The following is a 20106-nucleotide window of genomic DNA, read 5'->3' as shown; positions in this document are numbered from 1 at the left end:
TTTTTATTAAAAATTAAAGTAAAAGATATTATTTTTATCATATAATTTGAATGATAAATATATGTAATAACATTATAACATTATTACCGCTTACAAATTACATTTTAATCTATAATAGAATAATTTAAGATTTACTCAATTAAAAATATTAATTAATCAATTAAAAAATTAAATATATATATATATATATATATATATATAATTAAATTACTTTTGAAAAATAAAATTAAAAAAATTAAAAGCTTTTTGTCTATTCTCTGACAAGACTGATTAAGATTCTTAACCAATCTCTAATAACCTGGTCAATCCAAAACACACCGACACCCCTTACCAAGTGAAAAAGTTGAGTTAATAAAATATGGAAATGCATTATATTTTGATAATGTGGAGGTTAAAGTGGACAATAGACGTTTCCTTTTATGCTAAAATATAATATTTATGAATGGTACATGTGAAAGTGAACGAATATAGAAACTGTAAATTAAACTATTTTAAATTGGTGCATCTAAATACAAACAAATCAAATAGTCTCAGTTTTACCTAAAAACTATAATCTATTACTATTAGCCATTAGCCATATACACATCAGAAGTGTTGAGCAAAATTCTTAAACTATAGTCGAGTCAAATTTTATCTCTGTAACGCTTTGTGCGATGAAATTGGAAGAAGACGCAAATTTTTTTTGGAGCAAAATTATGAAAATGTATGTTGATTCATCTGAGGATCAATGCACATATTTTGGTTTTCTAGCAGAAACGTTAAAAAAGCGTGTCGGGTGGAATAATATATAAAAAAAACAACAAATATTATTATAATATTCGTTTATATATTATGAATTGGTTTTATTCTAATCGACCTAGAACTTTCAAAAGATAGGTAATATATATTAAAGCTTGTTACTTCTAACTGTAGACTTTGTGTAAGCAAAACTAAAGTAGGAAATGATGATGAGGTTGTTATTGTCTCTGTTTAATGTTTCTGAGAGTTTTGAAAAATTTTCCGTTAATGGATTTAAAGAATGTTGCTATCAACAACCTTGTACGCTGTTCTTTCATGATTGTTCTCCTATCCCAAAATATTCATTGATCGAAAGTGATGGGATACAGAAACTGTAATGCCCAAGAGACAACATACTTACGCTATCATGTTAAAAAAAAACAAGGAATTGTGTTCAAATTATAAAGCTTTGAGCAACACCCTTAAGAAAAGGAATTTTTATTGTTTTACAAATCATTGGCGTTTTCTTCAAACCAAATTCGATTGCTTGAACCCTAAAACAGATTCATCATGATAATAATTAACGTAGTTTTGTATAATCCATGTTCCATGATACGTGGAATGATTATTGACATATTGTTCGTATTGTAAAGAATTTATAGTAGCCACAGCAAGCAATCTTCTGTAGCATTGCTGTTTCCCAATTTGTTATATTGGTTAGGACTCAATACATTATTTTTTTTTTTATGTTTACTTTTCTCTTGAAAGCTAAGACATTTTCAGAATTTTCTACTGTCTAGAATTCCCTTCTTCCCTACTCAAAGGCACCACCATGGCATGGCTTTCGCATATGAATGACATTTTACACCTAACATGGCTATAAGGACCGAAAAAAAAAGAATGGTACTGTGCTTTTTGAGTCAAATGAAGAACCCCTTTTCACTCCACAGTAATTTTGAGACAAAACTTATGAAAGTGAGCATGATTACAACTTAAAAGTGGATGTGAGAAGCTAAAACTGAATTAGAATCTAGATCCATTTAGTTTGATTAAAAGTAACTTAAGTAGGAGTGCACTTATCAACAAAACAACAACATTGGAGAAAAATATGCCACATGCTTCCATTAATGGAGTGACATACATGCATGATAAGGGATGCTGACCCCTGAATTGAGGCATGTGCTGATTGCAGATTACAAATTCAAATTATGAACTATAGGAAGCAATATATAAAGTAATGAACACATAGTTTCCAATGCATTGTTTGTTCATGTTGGTCCTAAAATTAATTACTTAGCTTTGCAAAACAGCTAAGGTGAACTGTTTTGGATTATTATGCGGGGTCACATTCCAGAAGATAAAAATCCGTGACCAGCAGAATAATGGTATTTTGACCTTTAATCTGACAGTGTTTGTAAAAAATTAGACACCAATTGTCTGATGGATCATTCAATCTTGTTTTAGTGCTAGTATCTTTTTTATCTTGTATTAATTAAGATTTAAAAATTCACCTTGATCATCTTTACCCTTCTTGTGTTTTCCAACACACACCCATAAATTCTGCGAAAGTTCATATTCTACGTAGTGAAAGTCAATATTTTAATGCTTTTAGTCTGGATTGTCATGACAAGGGACAGCTTTACTCTTTTGCTTTGAGCCTGAGTTCTGTCGTGGTTATTACCATTGGGGCCTTTTATTGATCATGGTTTCTCGTGAACCCTCTTTTGTGTCTCGAAACTGTGCACTCTTTTTGAGATATATGAGCACCATTTGATTTAGAGGGATGGTGTGAGAAAGATTAGATTGCAAGGTGGAGTTGCATGTATGGTAGAGGTTCCCCTCATTGGCTTTTGTTGGACTCCTCTCTTGTATGAGTTCACAAGCCAAAAGTGTTGGAAAAGAAAGCAACTTTTTCTCAATTAGCTATTTGATTCACTCCCCCACTTCCTATTCTAAAGATCACTGCTTGCTCAAGGCATCCACCAAAGGGTTTCACATGGTGGGGTGTGTCATGTGTGGCCTTGTCATTTCCATTCCAAGGCCATTGAAAGCTATCACCTTTTATTTTCTTCACGTAATTAAAGCTCTGTCCTAATTAAACTGTGGTCCATCTGCACTTTCATCTACTCTTTCACTACTAATTCACTCCTCTCACTTTGCTTTAAACAACATTCCTATACCTCTCTCATTGCTTATTTTCTTGCCCAGTTGCTACCGATTCTGCAACATGAAATACAAACACTATATACTCACTAATCAATCTTCTGGGTATGTGAAGTTAGACAGAAAAATAGTAAACTTTGTCCTTGTATACTAAAAGTCTATCCATGTTTTTTAGCTGACACATGGTCTAAATTGTAAGAAATTCAGCGGTTTTCAATAAATATGAACACTGGCTGATTAAAAAGTCATATAATACATTTAAAAGGGTAATAATAAATCAGAGGAATATACCTTTTGAGGTTGGAAGGAGCAGAATTTAGTTATGAATCATGTCTGAATTAAAATTCAATGTCTTCTGCATTTTACAAAACTATTATGTTATCTTTAAGTAGTTTTGAAATTGTTAGAAACGGACTATAATGAATACAATGAATTGCAAGATAATGCCATGGCCCCCCTCCAAAATCTTATTAATTGGACTCGTAAGCCGAACTGAAAAGTTGGTTGATTAATTTATATTGTTGACGTTGTGTTTAATTAGTAGTGTAGCCAAAGTTGAAATTGCATCATGGTTATTATACCGGGTCCACCAATTGAAAAAGATAAGACCTACTTTATAATAATTGTTAACGAAGCTTATGAGCATGAATACACCATTAAGACTTTGGTTCATTATTGCTAATTTGTAATTTCCTACTTACTATTCAACACTTTATTTCACGATCCCTCCACCTCTATTAAAATCGAGATCAAAACTCAAAAAGGCTTAAGTTCATTTGAATACAAACTCCAGAAGTTCCATCATAACATAATATAGTTCATTAATTATGATAAAAGTTTTGATTAAAGAAAGTAAGAGAAGATGATGAGTGGGTGCAGCAAAGGATATGCTAACACAAAGTAACAGTTAACCATAATAACTAAGTTCTGTAATTCATGCCTTGCTTCTACCTCACCTTTTGTTTGTCCTATGTTGAAGTATTATAATTTTGTGAATGTACAGATACGGACAAAACTATGTTCAGAAAAACGAACTACCACCTACATGATTCCGTCTAAATAGCCATTCCTAGATCCAACTTCTCTGGGCCTCCTTTGTCTCCCTTCAACACACTTATAACTTCCCAACACTGTGCCAACTGCAATGTCACAATTGCACATTAACACTACATAAACCACACTCACCCGCAAGGGTATTTCCGTCATTTCACATACTACAGTCCAATTGGACCAGTTCTGTGTCAACTGCAATCCAAGGATAAGCATACATTTGCAGCAACAGTGTCATTTCACAGTGAAATTCTCTTTCTTTCTTTCTTTCTTTTTTCTCTTTGGTTTGATATCGCAAGATCGTTGGCTACTTGGAGTCCGAACTTGTAACGTATTTCGCCGGAATATTCCTCCGGGAAATGGGGTTTCTCATTAGCCACTGAGGATTAACAAAGATGGGTGATGGAGAAGAATTCGCCGGAGCTTCGGGTCTGCGGCGAGCGGTGGAGCTCATCCTTGCTGTGCTCTCTCTCTCGCACTCGATTCGTGTCTTCGCGGGAAAATGGCAGCTCATTCGTAACAAGCTGGAGGAGCTTCACGGAGGTTTAGTTGCCGCCGAGAACTGCGACTCCGGGGAGAGCCCGTCGCTTTCACGGCTGGTGGGGGCGGTGGCGGCCACCGCGACGGAATGCCACGATCTGTGTCGGCGCTGCGTGGATGTTTCCTACAGCGGGAAGCTTCTGATGCAGAGCGATTTGGACGTGGCGTTCGCGAAGCTCGATGCGCACGCGAGGAAGCTCTCTGAGATATACAAAAAGGGGATTTTAACAAATGGGTTCGCGCTGGTTGTGTCAAAGCCGAGTCTTGGCTGTTCGAAAGAAGACATGAGGTTCTACGTGAGGGACTTAACGACGAGGATGAAGATTGGAGATTTGGGGATGAAACGACAGGCGTTGCGGAACCTCCTAGAAGTTGTGCTGGAGGATGAAAAGTATGTGAAGGTGGTTGTTGACGTGGGTGACGTGGTTCATTTGTTGGTGGGGTTTTTGGGTTCTAATGAGGCTGAAATCCAGGAGGAGAGTGCTAAGGTGGTTTCTGTGGTTGCTGGGTTTGATTCTTACAAAGGGGTTTTGGTTGGGGCGGGGGTGATTGCTCCTTTGGTTAAGGTTCTGGATTATGGGAGTGATTCGGGGAAGGTTGCGGCGGCGAGGTGTTTGGTGAAGTTGACTGAAAATTCGGACAATGCTTGGTGTGTTTCGGCTCATGGGGGGGTCAGTGTGTTGTTGAAGATATGTGGTGGTGGTGATTGTGGAGGTGATTTGGTCGCACCTGCTTGTGGGGTGTTGAGGAATCTCGTTGGTGTTGAGGAGATTAAGAGGTTTATGGTCGATGAGGGTGCTGTGTCAACTTTCATTAAGCTCGTGAGATCGAAGGAGGAAGCGATTCAGGTGAATTCGATTGGGTTTATTTTGAGTATTGCCTCTGGGGATGAGTTGGTTAGGGAGATGGTGATCAGAGAGGGAGGGATTCGTGCTTTGTTGCGTGTTTTGCATCCTAAGTGGTCTTATTCTTGTAAAACCAGGGAGGTAGCAATGAGGGCTGTTGAGGATTTGTGTTTCTGTTCACCTAGTTCTGTGGGTGTGTTGATGAGTTATGGCTTTGTGGATCAACTGACATACTATATTCGAAATGGGGAGGTTTCGATTCAGGAGTTGGCATTGAAAGTGGCGTTTAGGTTGTCTGGAACATCTGAGGAGGCCAAGAAAGCAATGGGGGACGCAGGGTTTTTGCCAGAGTTTGTTAAGTTTCTTAATGCAAAATCCTTTGAGGCTCGAGAAATGGCAGCCGAGGCACTCTCTGGCATGGTTACGGTGCCTAGAAATAGAAAGCGATTCGTGCAGGATGACCATAATATTGCCCTTCTTCTGCAGTTGCTTGATCCAGAGGAGGGAAATTCTGGTAATAAAAAGTTCTTAATCTCTATATTAATGTCTTTAACGAGTTGCACTAGTGGGAGGAAAAAGATTGTTAGTTCTGAATATGCAAAAAACATAGAAAAACTCGCTGAAGTTTCTTCTGAAGCCAAGAAACTTGTCAAGAAGCTATCCACAAACCGATTCCGAAGTATGTTGAATGGAATCTGGCACTCATGAATGTAATTCATTTTTTTTCCTTCACCCTTTTTCTAACTGTATATTTGCATAAGTGCCTTACAAGTTTTGCTAATTTGTGTTCACCTTATTGGTATGCTTTCTGTTTTATTTCATTGGCCTTACCTTCAACAAGAATAGCACAGCTATATGTTGAGATTGTAACCAGGTGTAGTGATAAAGTGATACCATAAAAGCGTTGTTGTAGATTTCCTTGAGGATACTCTGCCACTGCTGTTAGGCCAATGGCTATGGCAGATTGTACCAAAGAAGTAAAGAATTATATTATATGGAAGAAAAGGAAGAATGTAATTAATTACTAGTTACATACTGTTATTCTTAATTTCTCATTCACATACCTACCAACCTACCTCAGTTTTTGTTTGGCAAAGTTCCAAAAACATTAGTTTGTGCATTTGTGAACTGTGTGGTACCACATGGCGAAGACGTCAATCTTTGGCAAGCATGTGAGTAGTAGTGTAAGCCTTTCTTTTCTCTATCCGGCATATATATAAAGAAGATAGTGATAGATGAAGTTTCCATCTGTATTGCTTTGTCTTCTAGCATGCACTGTCTTTTGGCTATAGCTATTTCATAGTTGTCGATGAAGAATTTGCACGTGGCAAGTGCCAATCGTTATTATCATGATGCCCGATGACTCTTACAGATAAGGGAAAAAAATGATCCTCCATCATCCCCCCTTTGTTTATTCTTCTGGTTTTAGTACTTTCAAGCTATAAAATAGTGACACAGTGAAAATGCAAGTTCCTAAAACTGGAGTTCCGTGAATGAATGGAAATCTATGATCTTGGTTTAGTTGTGGTGGTGGTGGTTGGAAGAATTGGCTCTATTTCTCATGTTGTTTGTGCCAACCAATGCTAAATCACTATGTAAGCTGATCTTGGAAAGTGTTAATGGAAGCCTTGGAACGCTATTTGGTTCAACATTCAAACTTGAATAAATTATTTTAGTTCAAGTGTTGGGTTTTGCAGTTGCAAATTGTGTTGTGTTGAACAGTTAATTGCATGTATTGGAGGTTCTTCTTTGTCGGTGAAAATATGATTGTGACTTTACTTGAAAGGATTATAAGTAAATAAATAAAAAGTTTGCTAACCGTTACACCAAACGCACAAAGTTATCTTTTTTCTTTTAACTTTTCTCATGATTAACAGAAAAATTATAAAGTGCTCTCATGCCAAAAATCAAAATATTAAATAGCATCTTATGAAAAATGTGTTTTCGTAATGCAAAAGGTTAGATTTGTTCTTTTTATTGTTATTGGAGAGCATATTAGAGAGCTATAGCTATAGTTATACAGAAAAACAAAACTAACATAAAGAAATTATGATGCACGCTATTAGATATGTTCAGAAGATAAGAGGAGAGCTTTTTTTTCACCTCCATAACTTCTATCTGCACCGTCATAAAATTCAAAATACCCAAATTACCCTTCTGTTGGTTTTTGGAAGTGAAGATGTTTAGAGGTAGATTTTGATACTATATTACATATGAATGTGAGTAGATGTTTAAGTTTTGATTTTTAGTTTCCAATATTGTAGGTGTTTTATTGGAGTTCATATTGGATTGTACAATTTAGAGATATTCTAAATTGTATAATATAATATAAAAACTAAGATAACAAACTTGTAGTAAATTGATCGACATACCTGTATCTAAATTACTTACACCAGTACCATTCGTTATTTGGTCTTTTAATTTTGGTGTTTTATTTTTTGTGTTCCTTTATTGTCCTTCTTCTATTGTCAAACATGTACATGTGTCGAAAATTAAGTTTTTCAGTCATGCCATTTCTTCTTTTGTGAAATCCGAACTCTGTCCTTACCCTTTTACAGTTATGTCGTATCTATGTTTTGGGTTTTTGGTATTTTCAACTTTTCCTCTGCTTGCCCGTTCTGCTTTCAAATGTCTAACCTTTGTAGAGAGGGTAGTGATATGTTATTACATATTCTTTTATAACGTTATATGTATTATTTTTTCCCTAGATTAAAGTTCGAAAACATAATAACAAATAAATAGTGAATCGGTAAAAAAGAAATTACACATATATTATGTTAAAATGTTATTAAAAAATTTGTATTAAAATATTTTTTTTAAAAAAAACAATATTGTCTCTCCAACAAATGTTTTTCAGGCAATACTATGTGAATGTGGATGATACAATTGTGCAACAGGTTATTGAATTTTCAGCTTTTAATAGATAGGTTTCTCTATCATTGTTGTAGTATTTCACAATTGGTTTCAGTGTGCAGGTAGTTGTACCCAAAAATAGTGCAAGAGGGAACCATTTTCGGCTTGCTAGGCCAGCTCATAAGGTTTTATCTAGGGATGGCAGAAAAATTCGTACCCGCGGATATCCGCGGGTAAAATCCGCTACGGGTATTTAGTACCCGCGGATATTTAGTACCCGCAGGTAGCGGGTAGCGGGTATTTTAATACCCGCTTGTTAATAGGTCGGGTTCGGGTATCACCCTATCCGTACCCACGGGTACCCGCTACCCGTTTAAAAACCAAAATTCTAATTTTACCCCTATTTATTTTATGAAATTAAAAAATAAATTAAAATATATGTTTTAAATTAGGCTGACGGTGGTGTGCATAGGGAAGTGAAAAGTCCCTTCTTGGTGGTGTGCATAGGGAAGTGAAAAGTCCCTTCTTGGTGGTGTGCATAGGGAAGTGAAAAGTCCCTTCTTGGTGGTGTGCAGAGGGAAGTGAAAAGTCCCTTCTTGGTGGTGTGCAGAGGGAACCTTCTTCTTTCTTCTTCTCTCTCATACTTCCTTTCCTTCTTCTTTATTTTTCTCTCACACACGACACCTCCTTCCCTTCTTCTTTCTTCTTCTCTCTTCTTCTCTCTTCTCTCTCAAACTTGCTTTCCTTTCTTCTTTTCCCACCTACCAATAACAAGAATCACACACTGCAAAGACCTCACGGTACTGCTGTCACTGTTTGCAGCTTCTTCTTCCACCATTCACGGCTCTACCCGCGGTCAACGGTGAAGCCAACTAGCAGGAGGTGATCCCGACGGTGAAGCCAGCCAGCAGTAGCAGGATCATCCCGTTCGCAGAGCTTGAGAGGCTGAACCACACCGTGAGCGACAACGAGAGGCAAATCTGGAATTTTTGGGTGCAGATCTGAGATTCTTAAGTACAGATCTGAGATGTTTTGATGCAGATCTGAAATATTTTGGTGTAGATCTGAGTTTGAAGTGAAGATCTAGGGTTTATAAATTTTGAAAAAGAAAGAAAAATAGAATTTGGGTCAGAATTTCTGTTAACAGGTATCCAATGGATATCCGCGGGTTGGAAAAAATCCGCGGGTTTTTTTTATGCGAATACCCGGCGGGTAGCGGGGCGGGTAGCGGGTACACTTTTGTACATGTGGGTCGGGTTCGGGTATCATACTATCCGGCCCGAACCCGACCCGTTGCCATCCCTAGTTTTATCTTTTTTTTTTACATCAAAAGCAAGACCTTGATTTCACCAATGTAATTCGCAAAGTTCTAGGAAAAAAGGTACTTTTTGTGGACCAATTATCACTCATGTATGTCTGGATTTGTTAAAACTGTAATATTAGTAGATTTACTTGCAACTTTGACACGTATTGAGTAGTTTCAGTCGAGGATGTGTATGATTATAAGTATAGATCTTGTGTTTGGTTACATGTAGGTGGTATTGTGATTTGTATTATTATGATAATTTGTCTTTTATGATTATCCAATAAGCCACGAATCATATGGTCAACTATAGTTTAGATAATCTAACAAGTCATTAGTGAATCTGACTGGTGATTAAGTTAATTAGTGTTGAATTAGAAAACATTAATCATAATGCTGATAAACTAAAATATGATTACAAGCAATTGGAACATAATTAGATTAATATTAATCAAATGTCCACTCCAAAACCTATAAATAGAGGTTTGAAGTAAGAAGGTAGATTTCTTGCATTTACTACTAACTTAATTGCTAACTATCAATGTTGAACTGACTTTAACATTGGAATATCTTCTACAAGTACTCTTTGAACGGTTTGATACACTTGGACTTTTGGACCACATTTAGACTTTAAATGATGCCATACAACTTGGACTGTTGACCTTGACCCTATACCTGAAACATTTTGGTATCCACCATGGGACAAGTAACCAGCAATTAAACATTATGGTAATCACAAGAAACATGACAAACAACGTAGCAACAAAGGAGTCAAAGAACTAGCCTAGTCAGCTTGAGATGCTTAGGAACATGCAGAGACAAATGGAGGAAATGCAATGCATGTACATGGAGGAGTTGATGACTATTAGGATTGAGAACGCAGTCATGTAACAATAGCAGAACAACTAGAAATCGGTGCCCCTTCACGAACCCAGTCTACCCCGACCAGGCAAAGGGAGAATCCATGCAAGATCGTCCATGAAGGTAGCATGAGAGCAAGCAGGAACAACTCGTCCATGCCAACCGTCAAAAGAGTCAAGTTGCTTTCCTTCGGGTGTAATGCTAACATTTTAACTCTAGGTTTTTTTTGTCTCTCAAATCTTGTGAATTAGACCAAATTAACAACTCTACTCTTTGTTAAAATCCCTTATTCATATACAAGATAAAAATGATTTTTTTATTTTATATATTTTTTTAATCTTTAAAAATATAAATTTTACATTGTATTGAATTCAATTTGTTTGCTATCTTTAAAAATTATAAAAAATAATTTATGTATTTTCAACGTATGTTATTTGTTTAACAAAATTTGGACCATACTGTTTGATTTAGACAAGAAAAATTAGTGCAGTGATGCAACGTTCAATCACAGAATCAGTCCTGTTAAAAAGTTGCTAAATTAAATTAGTCCACTTTTGTATTATAAATTTGGTTTAATAGGTTCGGAGGTCCCTATATTTGGAGGTTTGTTTCAATTGGGTCCTCCAATTTTTGAAGTGATCAATTAGGTCCCTAATTTTGTCAATTTGAATCAATAAAAGCCTTTCTGTTAAATGCAGTTACCGCCGTGAAGTTTTTGAACATGTGGCACGTTGACGCTTTCAGGTGGNATCGTTTCAAGTGCATAGGTGGATTATAAAAGGGTGAAATCCCTAAATTAAAAGGGTGTATTTGAAGGTGAAATCCCTAAATTAAAAGGGATTTCACCCTTTTATAATCCACCTATACACTTGAAACGGTGCCACCTGAAAGCGTCCGCATGCCACATGTTCAAAAACTTCACGTTAACTGCATTTAACTTTTATTGATTCAAATTGACAAAATTAGGGACCTAATTGATCACTTTCAAAATTGGAGGATCCAATTGAAACAAACCCCCAAATATAGGGACTTCCGAACCTATTAAACCTATAAATTACAGTATACAACTAAAAATAAAAATTTCACTACTAGGACTCAACATCTTCAATATCTATTTTTTTTATCTCATTTAAATGTTTATTCTACAAACTATCAGCACAATTAAAAAAAAAAGTCTTTATCATATTTTTATTCTTTTATAATTTATATTAACGTAACTGTACCATATTAACTGAACCGGACGCTTTTAAAAGGTCACCAGCTCTTGGAAGGCGTACTATAAGTCTGACTCCTCGGAGTAAAGGGAAACAACCGAACGTAGAGCAGCCGAACGGGTCAAATGCTTTACAAGGGACGCCGGAGGGAACAACTTTACATGGTGGGAATCCAGTGGAAAGCTATGACAAGGCACGATAGTAATAACCGGACGTGACCTCTGTTTGCAAGAAAAACTTTGAAGAATTCGCATGAAATTTTACCGCCATCATGCTCCATGCTCACCAAAGAAACTTTTCTTCAAGAAAATGCTGAGAGACGAAACGGGCGTAAAAGTCGCCTAAGGCTAGGAGGGCTTGTGTACCCCCCGGATCGGACGGCCAGGTGGAAGACTACGCCAAATCTTTTCTTGTTTTAGACGTTATGTAAACCTTCATGAGAAAGCCCTACGGTTATGAGTCGCCTAGGGCTTGGGAGGCCTGTGTACCATATGGACCGGGCGGTCAGGCGGGACGCACGACCCGAACGAAACGGGCGGCAGGGGCGCCCGGTAGAAGGTGCAGATTAAAAGATGACAAGCGTTCAGGATTAAGGTAAAACCGTATTAACTGTGATGGGCTAGTGATTGGGCCGTAATTAAGATTTCGCTAATCATCGGCCCATGAGGAAAACTATAAATACAAGTCACAGGTCAAAGGTAGTTGGTAACATTGAATGCACATTTATTCTCTTTCTCTTTCTATTTCTACCATTTTTCACTAAAATACTGACTTGAACGTCGGAGTGTCATTAACATATATCCGACTGGACGAGACTAGAAACCATTGCAGTGAAGGAGCGATAGAAAAGGAGCTCAAACCGGAAGTTTAGAAAGAAAATTGTGCAGAGCGACTTGGAAACACATCCATCCGGAACAACAACATATATAAAAATAAATTCTTTTAGCCTTTTCACAACGTTTGAAATGTAGGCTTGTCCAAGAGATCAACATTTTCTAAATTAACAATTGTTTTACTTTATTAATATGAATATAATATTTATACAAAAACAACATTGGGCCTTCGAATATAAGCCACTCAATCACAGATTGTACGTTATACGAGAAAATATTACGTAATGAAATGAAATATAAATATAAATCAAGAAATTACAAACAGAAAGTTTAAAAAGTATTAATTTCACTAAAGTAATATGAACTATCATGATATTTTTAATCCTTCAAATCGTCCTTCGTTGTCCAATGAAGTGTTAATTGAACTGACGATATTCAAACCATATTTAATATATTTAATATATAAATCATATTTATAGTTGAGGTTGCAAGGCCAAGTATGTGTATGTGTATTTATTTCTTTTTTATGCTAAAAAAGTAATAAAATAATAATTATTATTATAATTATAAAAATGAATATAAATAATTTTTATCATATTATTATGGATATTTTTTTTTTACTTTATAAGTAATTTTTTATAGACAATTAATTTTGTTTAAAATATAGTTAAGTGTCAAAAAAATGTCAAATAAAAAAGTAAAATTGATGAAATAACTATTTTAGTTTAATAAAAATGTTACTTAAAAAGTAAAATTGGAAAAAAAAAAATATATAACAAAAGAAAAATATGCTTTATATAATAATATACATTATAAAAAAAATTATAATTACTAACAAAATTTTACTGATAGAAATAAATTTATCCATAAAATTAAATTTATAGACAAATTTAATAATATATTTTAAAATTTTAATTACTAATATAGATATATATTAATAATAAATCTGTTAATAAAGTTAATCAATAAATTATAATTTTAATTATTGATAAAAATGATTATTAATAAAATTCATCAATAATTAATAATTGGTTTTACATATAAAATTTTCATCAAAATAATGGTGCAAATCTATAACATATTTTCATTTACAACCATCCCATCTAATACCAACTCCTATATTTAATCAAATTTCATCAAAACAAAAATAAATAGATAAATTAAATACTTACAACCTTTTAAGTCCTAACAACCATAAATTATAAAGAATCTGAAAGTTAGTTGTAAAAAATTAAAATTCTCAACTTCACTTTATCAAAATTGAATATACCATAAACAAGAATAAATACTAAAACAAGCAATTTAGAATACAAGATATCGACAATTGTTTCAATTGAAGCCACCGCAAAAAGAAACAAAGTATATATGAACCAATTCTCTCCATCGAGTTTAAGAAACAAAATATAAATCGTAAAAGAAATTAAAACTAACAACTAAACTAAATACTAAACTAATATCATTGCTTGAAAACCTTGACGCAATTGTTAGTTTTTCTGATAACTATAAGATAACCTTGCTATCTTCTTTGAAGTCATTTTGGGAACAAAATTCCCTATATCCCTTTCATATCGAATTAAAATTTGATATATATATATTTTTTTTGTCTACCTTGTGCAGCATTTACATTTTCACCCTATATTTACCATTATAAGAAGAAATCAATGAGTAAATTTCTTGATAAAATTGTTGTATATGATATCAATTGTCCTATGAAGATAGTCAAGTGAGTTAAATTACTTTCAAATCGTAATATTTAGACGATTATATTCTGAACTAAGAATAGTTGTGTCCCGACTAATAATTATAGTTTTTGGTCTAATGGTAAGTATTCGATCCAACAATTGGTGTCAAAGCTAAAGCCACGAGTTTGATTCCCACAATAGTTTAGGGAGAGATTATTGCGAGTTGTACAGTTATCGTGTGATGAAAGCCAGATGGACCCAATCATAATCTAAGTGTGAGATTTCTAGTGGAACAATTTTTTGGAAAAGATTGTTACAAGTGACATCAATTCTTCTCTTATGGAAGTCAAGTGAACTGAGTCACTATCAAATCTTGATGTTTGAATTATTTCACTAGCAAGAGTTGTGTGATGACTAATAATTATAACTTTTGGCCTAATGATAAGAGTTAGATCCAATAAAATTATAATTGAACAAAATTAAAATAGGAACTAAAAAATTGATAACTATATTTAGTACAAGAGAAATAAAAGAATTAAACTCACACCATACCTTTTTGTTTTCTGTTTTAAAGAAAATTGAGAATTACTCTCTTAAGAAAGGAACATTAATTAAAAAATTTAAGTGTAACACTAAGTATAAAAACGTACCAATTATAGTCTACAAATAGTAATAGTATGTTCAGCTAGTAAAATAATCCATTTGGGATCTTTTATAAGAAATAATATTGGTATTGAGCTTCTACATTTATCAAATAGAGGAAATCGAGCCTTTTCAACTCTACATGTTGATCCATTAATTAAAAAAGAGACTTTAGAAGATACATTATTTAAACTGGGCCGTTTAAATTGGGCCTCTTCTACGGCACCTCTTCTATCTGAACTGGTTGGCTATTGCTTCACTCACCTCTTGTTAAATCTGAGTGGGTTCTGGGGAGATATGTTTAATAAATTTTGGAGGAGTGAAGTGTAATTGAAATACGAAAAGAGAAAAGAAGAGAAAAGGGAAAAAATGGTGTTTATGCAAAAGGACAATGATATTTTGATGTGAAATGTTTAGAAAGTCCCAAAATGATCCTATAATCTTCAAAAAATTTATTTCTTTTAAAGTTGTTCATATTTAAATGTAATGCTTGATATCTCTCATTCGTGTTTATAATGTTTTGCGAGAAATTCTCTTTGTAAAACACTCTGGATTTCGATAATAGTCAAATTTTGGTTCTGAGAAAGTGACTAGGAATTTCTTTCATTCTTCTAATAATCCCTCTAAGTGAAGATATTATTAGATTTGGGAGAATTTCATTCTTCTTGCCAAGGCCTTTATTCTTTGAAAACTTTGAAATTGTAAAATTTCTTAGGATAAGGAGATTCAAGCTAGAAGAATTAATGTGTATGCTCCATGTAGTTTTTTTGTAATATCACTTTTTTGGTGCTACATTACTCTTAAAATCTTATCTTCGTTTCACCGAGAGTTTTCAAATTCGATTTTTTTTTTCTCTCCTAATGATATTTTTAAAATTTGACAAAGTTTTCAGTAGTTCTATTGTGAAAAAAAAAATTTGTCTAGTCGTTGTTATTTATATTTTTGTATGGTGTAGAGACTATGAAATTATGATAGGTTTTAACCAAGTTTAAATTTGTATTCGATAGAAATAGGTTGACACGTCTACGTGTCACCTAACTCAAATGACACTCAAATGATACGGGACTTTTCATATTTTTATTCTAAAAGTGACCTTTTGCTTTTAACTTCTGTTTGAAAAGTTAGAATTCATACGTGTTATATGAATGTTGTCAACATCCAATTTCGTCCGGGTGACTAAATAATAAAAGTTGTTTTTACTTTTTTTTTCATTTTTATTTTGTTTTATTATTTTTAATTTTTAATTTTTATTTTTTTATTTGGTATTTGATTTAGGTTTTTTTTTTCTTATTATTACTTGATTTTATTTCATTTTTTTTATATTGTTTTTGAAAAAAAAAAAAGAAAGAAAAAGAAAAAAAGAACAAAAGAAAAAAAAAGTTTGGCTAAGGGAGAAGGACGTGTGCAAAGCGACAAGAGAGTCTTGAGGCAAGGAGGCAACGCGGATTGGTATACGAAAACGGTTATGGAGGTTTCAAAAAAGGCAAAAAGAAAAAAGAAAGATACACACAGACACCACAGGAGGGGCTGAACGGATTCACTTATGATGCATAAAAGAAAGGATTCCTCCAGCGGTCACAAGGGAATCCATCCTCCACCTCAACAATCATCACACACATCGTACCTCATTGCTCGATCACACGGACACTACCCTTGACTCTCTGGCTCTCTCATACACACACCCATTGATTCCAGTTTTGGCCCAATCTCATTCATACTAATGTGTGTGTGTATATATATATATATATATATATATATATATATATATATATATATATATATATATATATATATATATATATATATATATCAAATTTACACATCTTACTCATTCTTTCTTTGCTTATTCTTTCGTTCTCTCTCATTCTTCGCTGCACAATGAAATTTCTTTCATTTTCTTTGAAACTTCGAAGCGGCGGTTACTACTGTAAGCCATCCGTTCTTTTTCTTTTACAGAGAAGATGAAGACAGAGCGTGTTCCAGAGAAAGATTCTGAATCGGAAAAAGAAAAGAGAGAGCGTGTTCCAGAGAAAGATTCTGAATCGAAAAAAAAAAGAGAGAGTGTGTTCCAGAGAAAGATTCTGAATCGGAAAAAGAAAAGAGAGAGTGTGTTCCAGAGAAAGATTCTGACATTGCAGGTTCCTTTCTTCAACCTCTATTTCATAAATCAAGTTATTATATTGATTGGTGAAGTATTTTTGCCTCTGAGGTTTGCATTATTTGAATTTAAATAATGTAGATTTGTTTGCATGACAGGGAAATACGCTTCAATGGAACCGGAGGACTTTGGAACTTCTTTTCTCAGGTCTTACTCCAACAGGTGCTTCAATGAGGGTCTACAAGACAATTACAAGCCGGATTACACCCGTTATATAATGCAGAACTTCTATGATGAAATGATCGACAAGAATCGAAAAGAAATAGAACAATACATTCAAAGAAAAGAAGAGGAAGAAATGTATGATGACGGAGAAGAACAAGCTGCTTCTGGAGAAGAGGAAAAAATGACTGATGACGGAAAACGAAACGATGGTTCGTAAAAGATTCGTGCAGAAGCATTTTTCATTTCTTTTAATTGATGTGCACACACGCTGAAACATTTCTTTAATTTCATTGTTTGAAGAAGTGATTAAATAAATTTTAGACCTTAGGATGTAAAAAATGCATACACTAATACAATTATTGTATTTTGTTATGCATAATATCACTAGTACAAAAATCATATTTTATGACGTACAAAAACGAACTATGACATACATAGTTTTGTACGTTATAATAGGTCTGTTGAAAGGCTTTTGGTCGCACAAAAGTCAACAAACCTTAAATTTCCCCACTAATGTAATATAGGGGTCAACCAAAAATCAATCCGTGAACTTAGTACTTATCAAGTTTAGAAACTGTAGAATTAAGCCTAATTAGTTATTTACTTAAAACTAGGTGGGGAAAAAATAAAAAATGAAATCTAAAGAAAGACTAAAAGATAATGCAATGCATGATTGTATCGTTTTAAAATAAATGGTTAATGCCTAATATAGATTTATACAGAGAAAAGAAAAATAAGATTCTAATCCTAAGAACCAACGAATGGAATATCTAAACTACTCTAATGTATTAGAACAATGCATTAGTTTCTATCCTAAGTGCAAGAAATATAACCTAGACTAATGAACATTTTTACTTTTGTGAATTAGTAATAAAACCTAAAATCAAGAATCTAATTACACAATGCAAAGATCAAATGGGTAATCACGTATATGAATGAAAGACAACATTATAGAATGGACTGTAAAGTGAGAGACTAACTCTAGAATTCACAAACAAATAAAAAGAAAAGATTAATCTGCAATTATTACAAAAAGAACAGAACAAAACAAATTCTATTTACAATGATCACTATAACTACTAATGAATTAAAGACATAAGCACAAACAGTAAAAGCAAAGGTAAATTTAAAGAAAGGAAAATGAAAATATCCTATACCTAAACTACGTGCTATCATATATCAAAAGGTAAAAAGAAAAATTGAAAAAAACAGATTAAGAGACCATCAAAGAACTAAGCAAGTAAACTAAATTGCATGAATCAAAGAAGTAATCGGCAGGAATCGAAATTAAAAGAGCAAGAATCTTAAAATCATACAAGAAAGATAAAAGAACAGCATTGCATTGAAGAAAAATTGAAATACAAGAATTCAGAATCACAAAGGGATCTCTCGGCCTGTCACCCACGAGAAATCTCTCAGCGAAATCAGCAGCGAAAAATCATGAAAGCTTAAAATCTAAATGAAAGGATGAAACTGAGTCTATAGTGGTGTCTGTCACCCACCACCTGTACTTTCTCATTACAAAATTCCCCTTTTTATAGGGTAAGTCCAAAAAACTAAAGAAAATAAGAAAAGGGAAAGAAGGGAAGAATCGGGAAAAAGTGGGAAAAAGGGAAGGAACCGGTAACTGACTTTGGAAGCTTCGTGAAGCATCTTCAACTGACTCTGACAGCGACCTTTTGCACTTCAACCATTCTGCTTCAATCGATCCAGCTTCGCAAACCTCAGATCACGATTCTGCTTCTCCGGTCCGATTTGCTTTCTGGGCCAGCTTCCTCTTGGGTCGTGGACCTTTCTTCAGCTTCTGCATTAATCCATGAAATTGCGTCGCTGCTTCTCTTCTTCTGCTCTTGAAGAACCCTGAGTCGAGGGTTTGTAAATTGGGGAAAGAAGCTTGCACGAGCTTTTGCCAAAATGAAAAGGGAATGGAAGACCCCTAAGGCATCAGCAATGCAAAACGCTGCGTCCCACTTAAGCCCAATGTAGGCAGCGGCCCAACTCTTGCAATCAGTCCAATTTATGGCAGCAGCACCACTTCAGCGTAATTGTTCAATTGATTCAACAACATATCCCATGTGAGGGCTTCTCCAAAACGCTAAAAATTCAGCAGCAGCGACCCAATTCAGCCAAGTTCAATTCCCTTTTTTTTTTTATTTATTCCTGCAAACATTAACATCTCAATTTAAAAAGAATAAACTGGTAAAAAAAAATATGAAAAATAAAGCCTAAAAAGAATTGAAATTTTATTTTTAATTTTCTGAATATTTTTTCTAAGATAGAATTCCTAATTATTAAGAAAAACTATTTTATTTAACTAAAAATGGAAAATTAACACTATTTTAACAAAAGCTCTAANATTAAGAAAAAATGCTAAACTAACCTAATTCTAGAAAATTAAAAGCTAAACTATCCTAAAAGAGTAATATTAACATAAAAAAAAATAGGGAAATATAGAGAGTTAACAAGTTTTACATATTTTATGACGTAGCAAAAATTTACGTTATCTGAACATCTTATGACACTGTTTCTAAATTCAGTCCATCCATTTTTTTTATATGAATATTGGAGAAAATTATTTTGAATTGATATTGAGTAAAATTATTTATGTTCACATTCATTAGTATTATTTCTTTTAGAAACAGTGTCATAATATGTTTAGATAACATAAATTTTTGCTACGTCATAAAATATTTAGATCTATTATAACGTACAAAACTATGTACGTCATAGTTCGTTTTTGTACGTCATAAAATATGATTTTTGTACTAGTGTATGTTTCGATTTTATGATAAAATGTAGACTATGAAAACATGGTGATATTTTTATAGTTTCTGGCAAAATATAGACCCAAATTCAGATAAAACCGTAACATGTTCTTCAGTTTTGATTTTCAATTTTTTATTTTAATTAGTAAAAAAAAATTGGAAATTTGGAGGGTGCACAAAGTAAAAACAGAAGGATGTGTAAAAGATTATTTTGGGCTTGCTCCGTTCAGCTTATTGGCCCAATCTGTAAAAAGAGTTGTACCGAGCGATTTGTAGGCCTGTTTGTTAGAACTTTTGTTTTTAAAATAATAACTA

At 33.8% G+C, this 20106-nt stretch overlaps 1 protein-coding gene across 1 annotated transcript; it reads left to right on the top strand.

The window, feature by feature from the left end:
* Positions 1 to 3776: 3776 nt before the first annotated feature.
* On the top strand, positions 3777 to 7077 carry LOC106769220. Its single transcript, XM_014654742.2, has one exon. It carries the CDS (start codon positions 4326 to 4328, stop codon positions 6021 to 6023), a length of 1698 nt encoding a protein of 565 aa, XP_014510228.1. The 5' UTR covers positions 3777 to 4325; the 3' UTR covers positions 6024 to 7077.
* Positions 7078 to 20106: the final 13029 nt, after the last annotated feature.

This window comes from Vigna radiata, chromosome 7 (genome assembly GCF_000741045.1).
Source record: "Vigna radiata var. radiata cultivar VC1973A chromosome 7, Vradiata_ver6, whole genome shotgun sequence".
NCBI classification, from domain to species: Eukaryota; Viridiplantae; Streptophyta; class Magnoliopsida; order Fabales; family Fabaceae; genus Vigna; species Vigna radiata.
The sequence above is the reverse complement of the archived record's forward strand: the minus strand, read 5'-3'. Positions and strand labels throughout refer to the sequence as shown.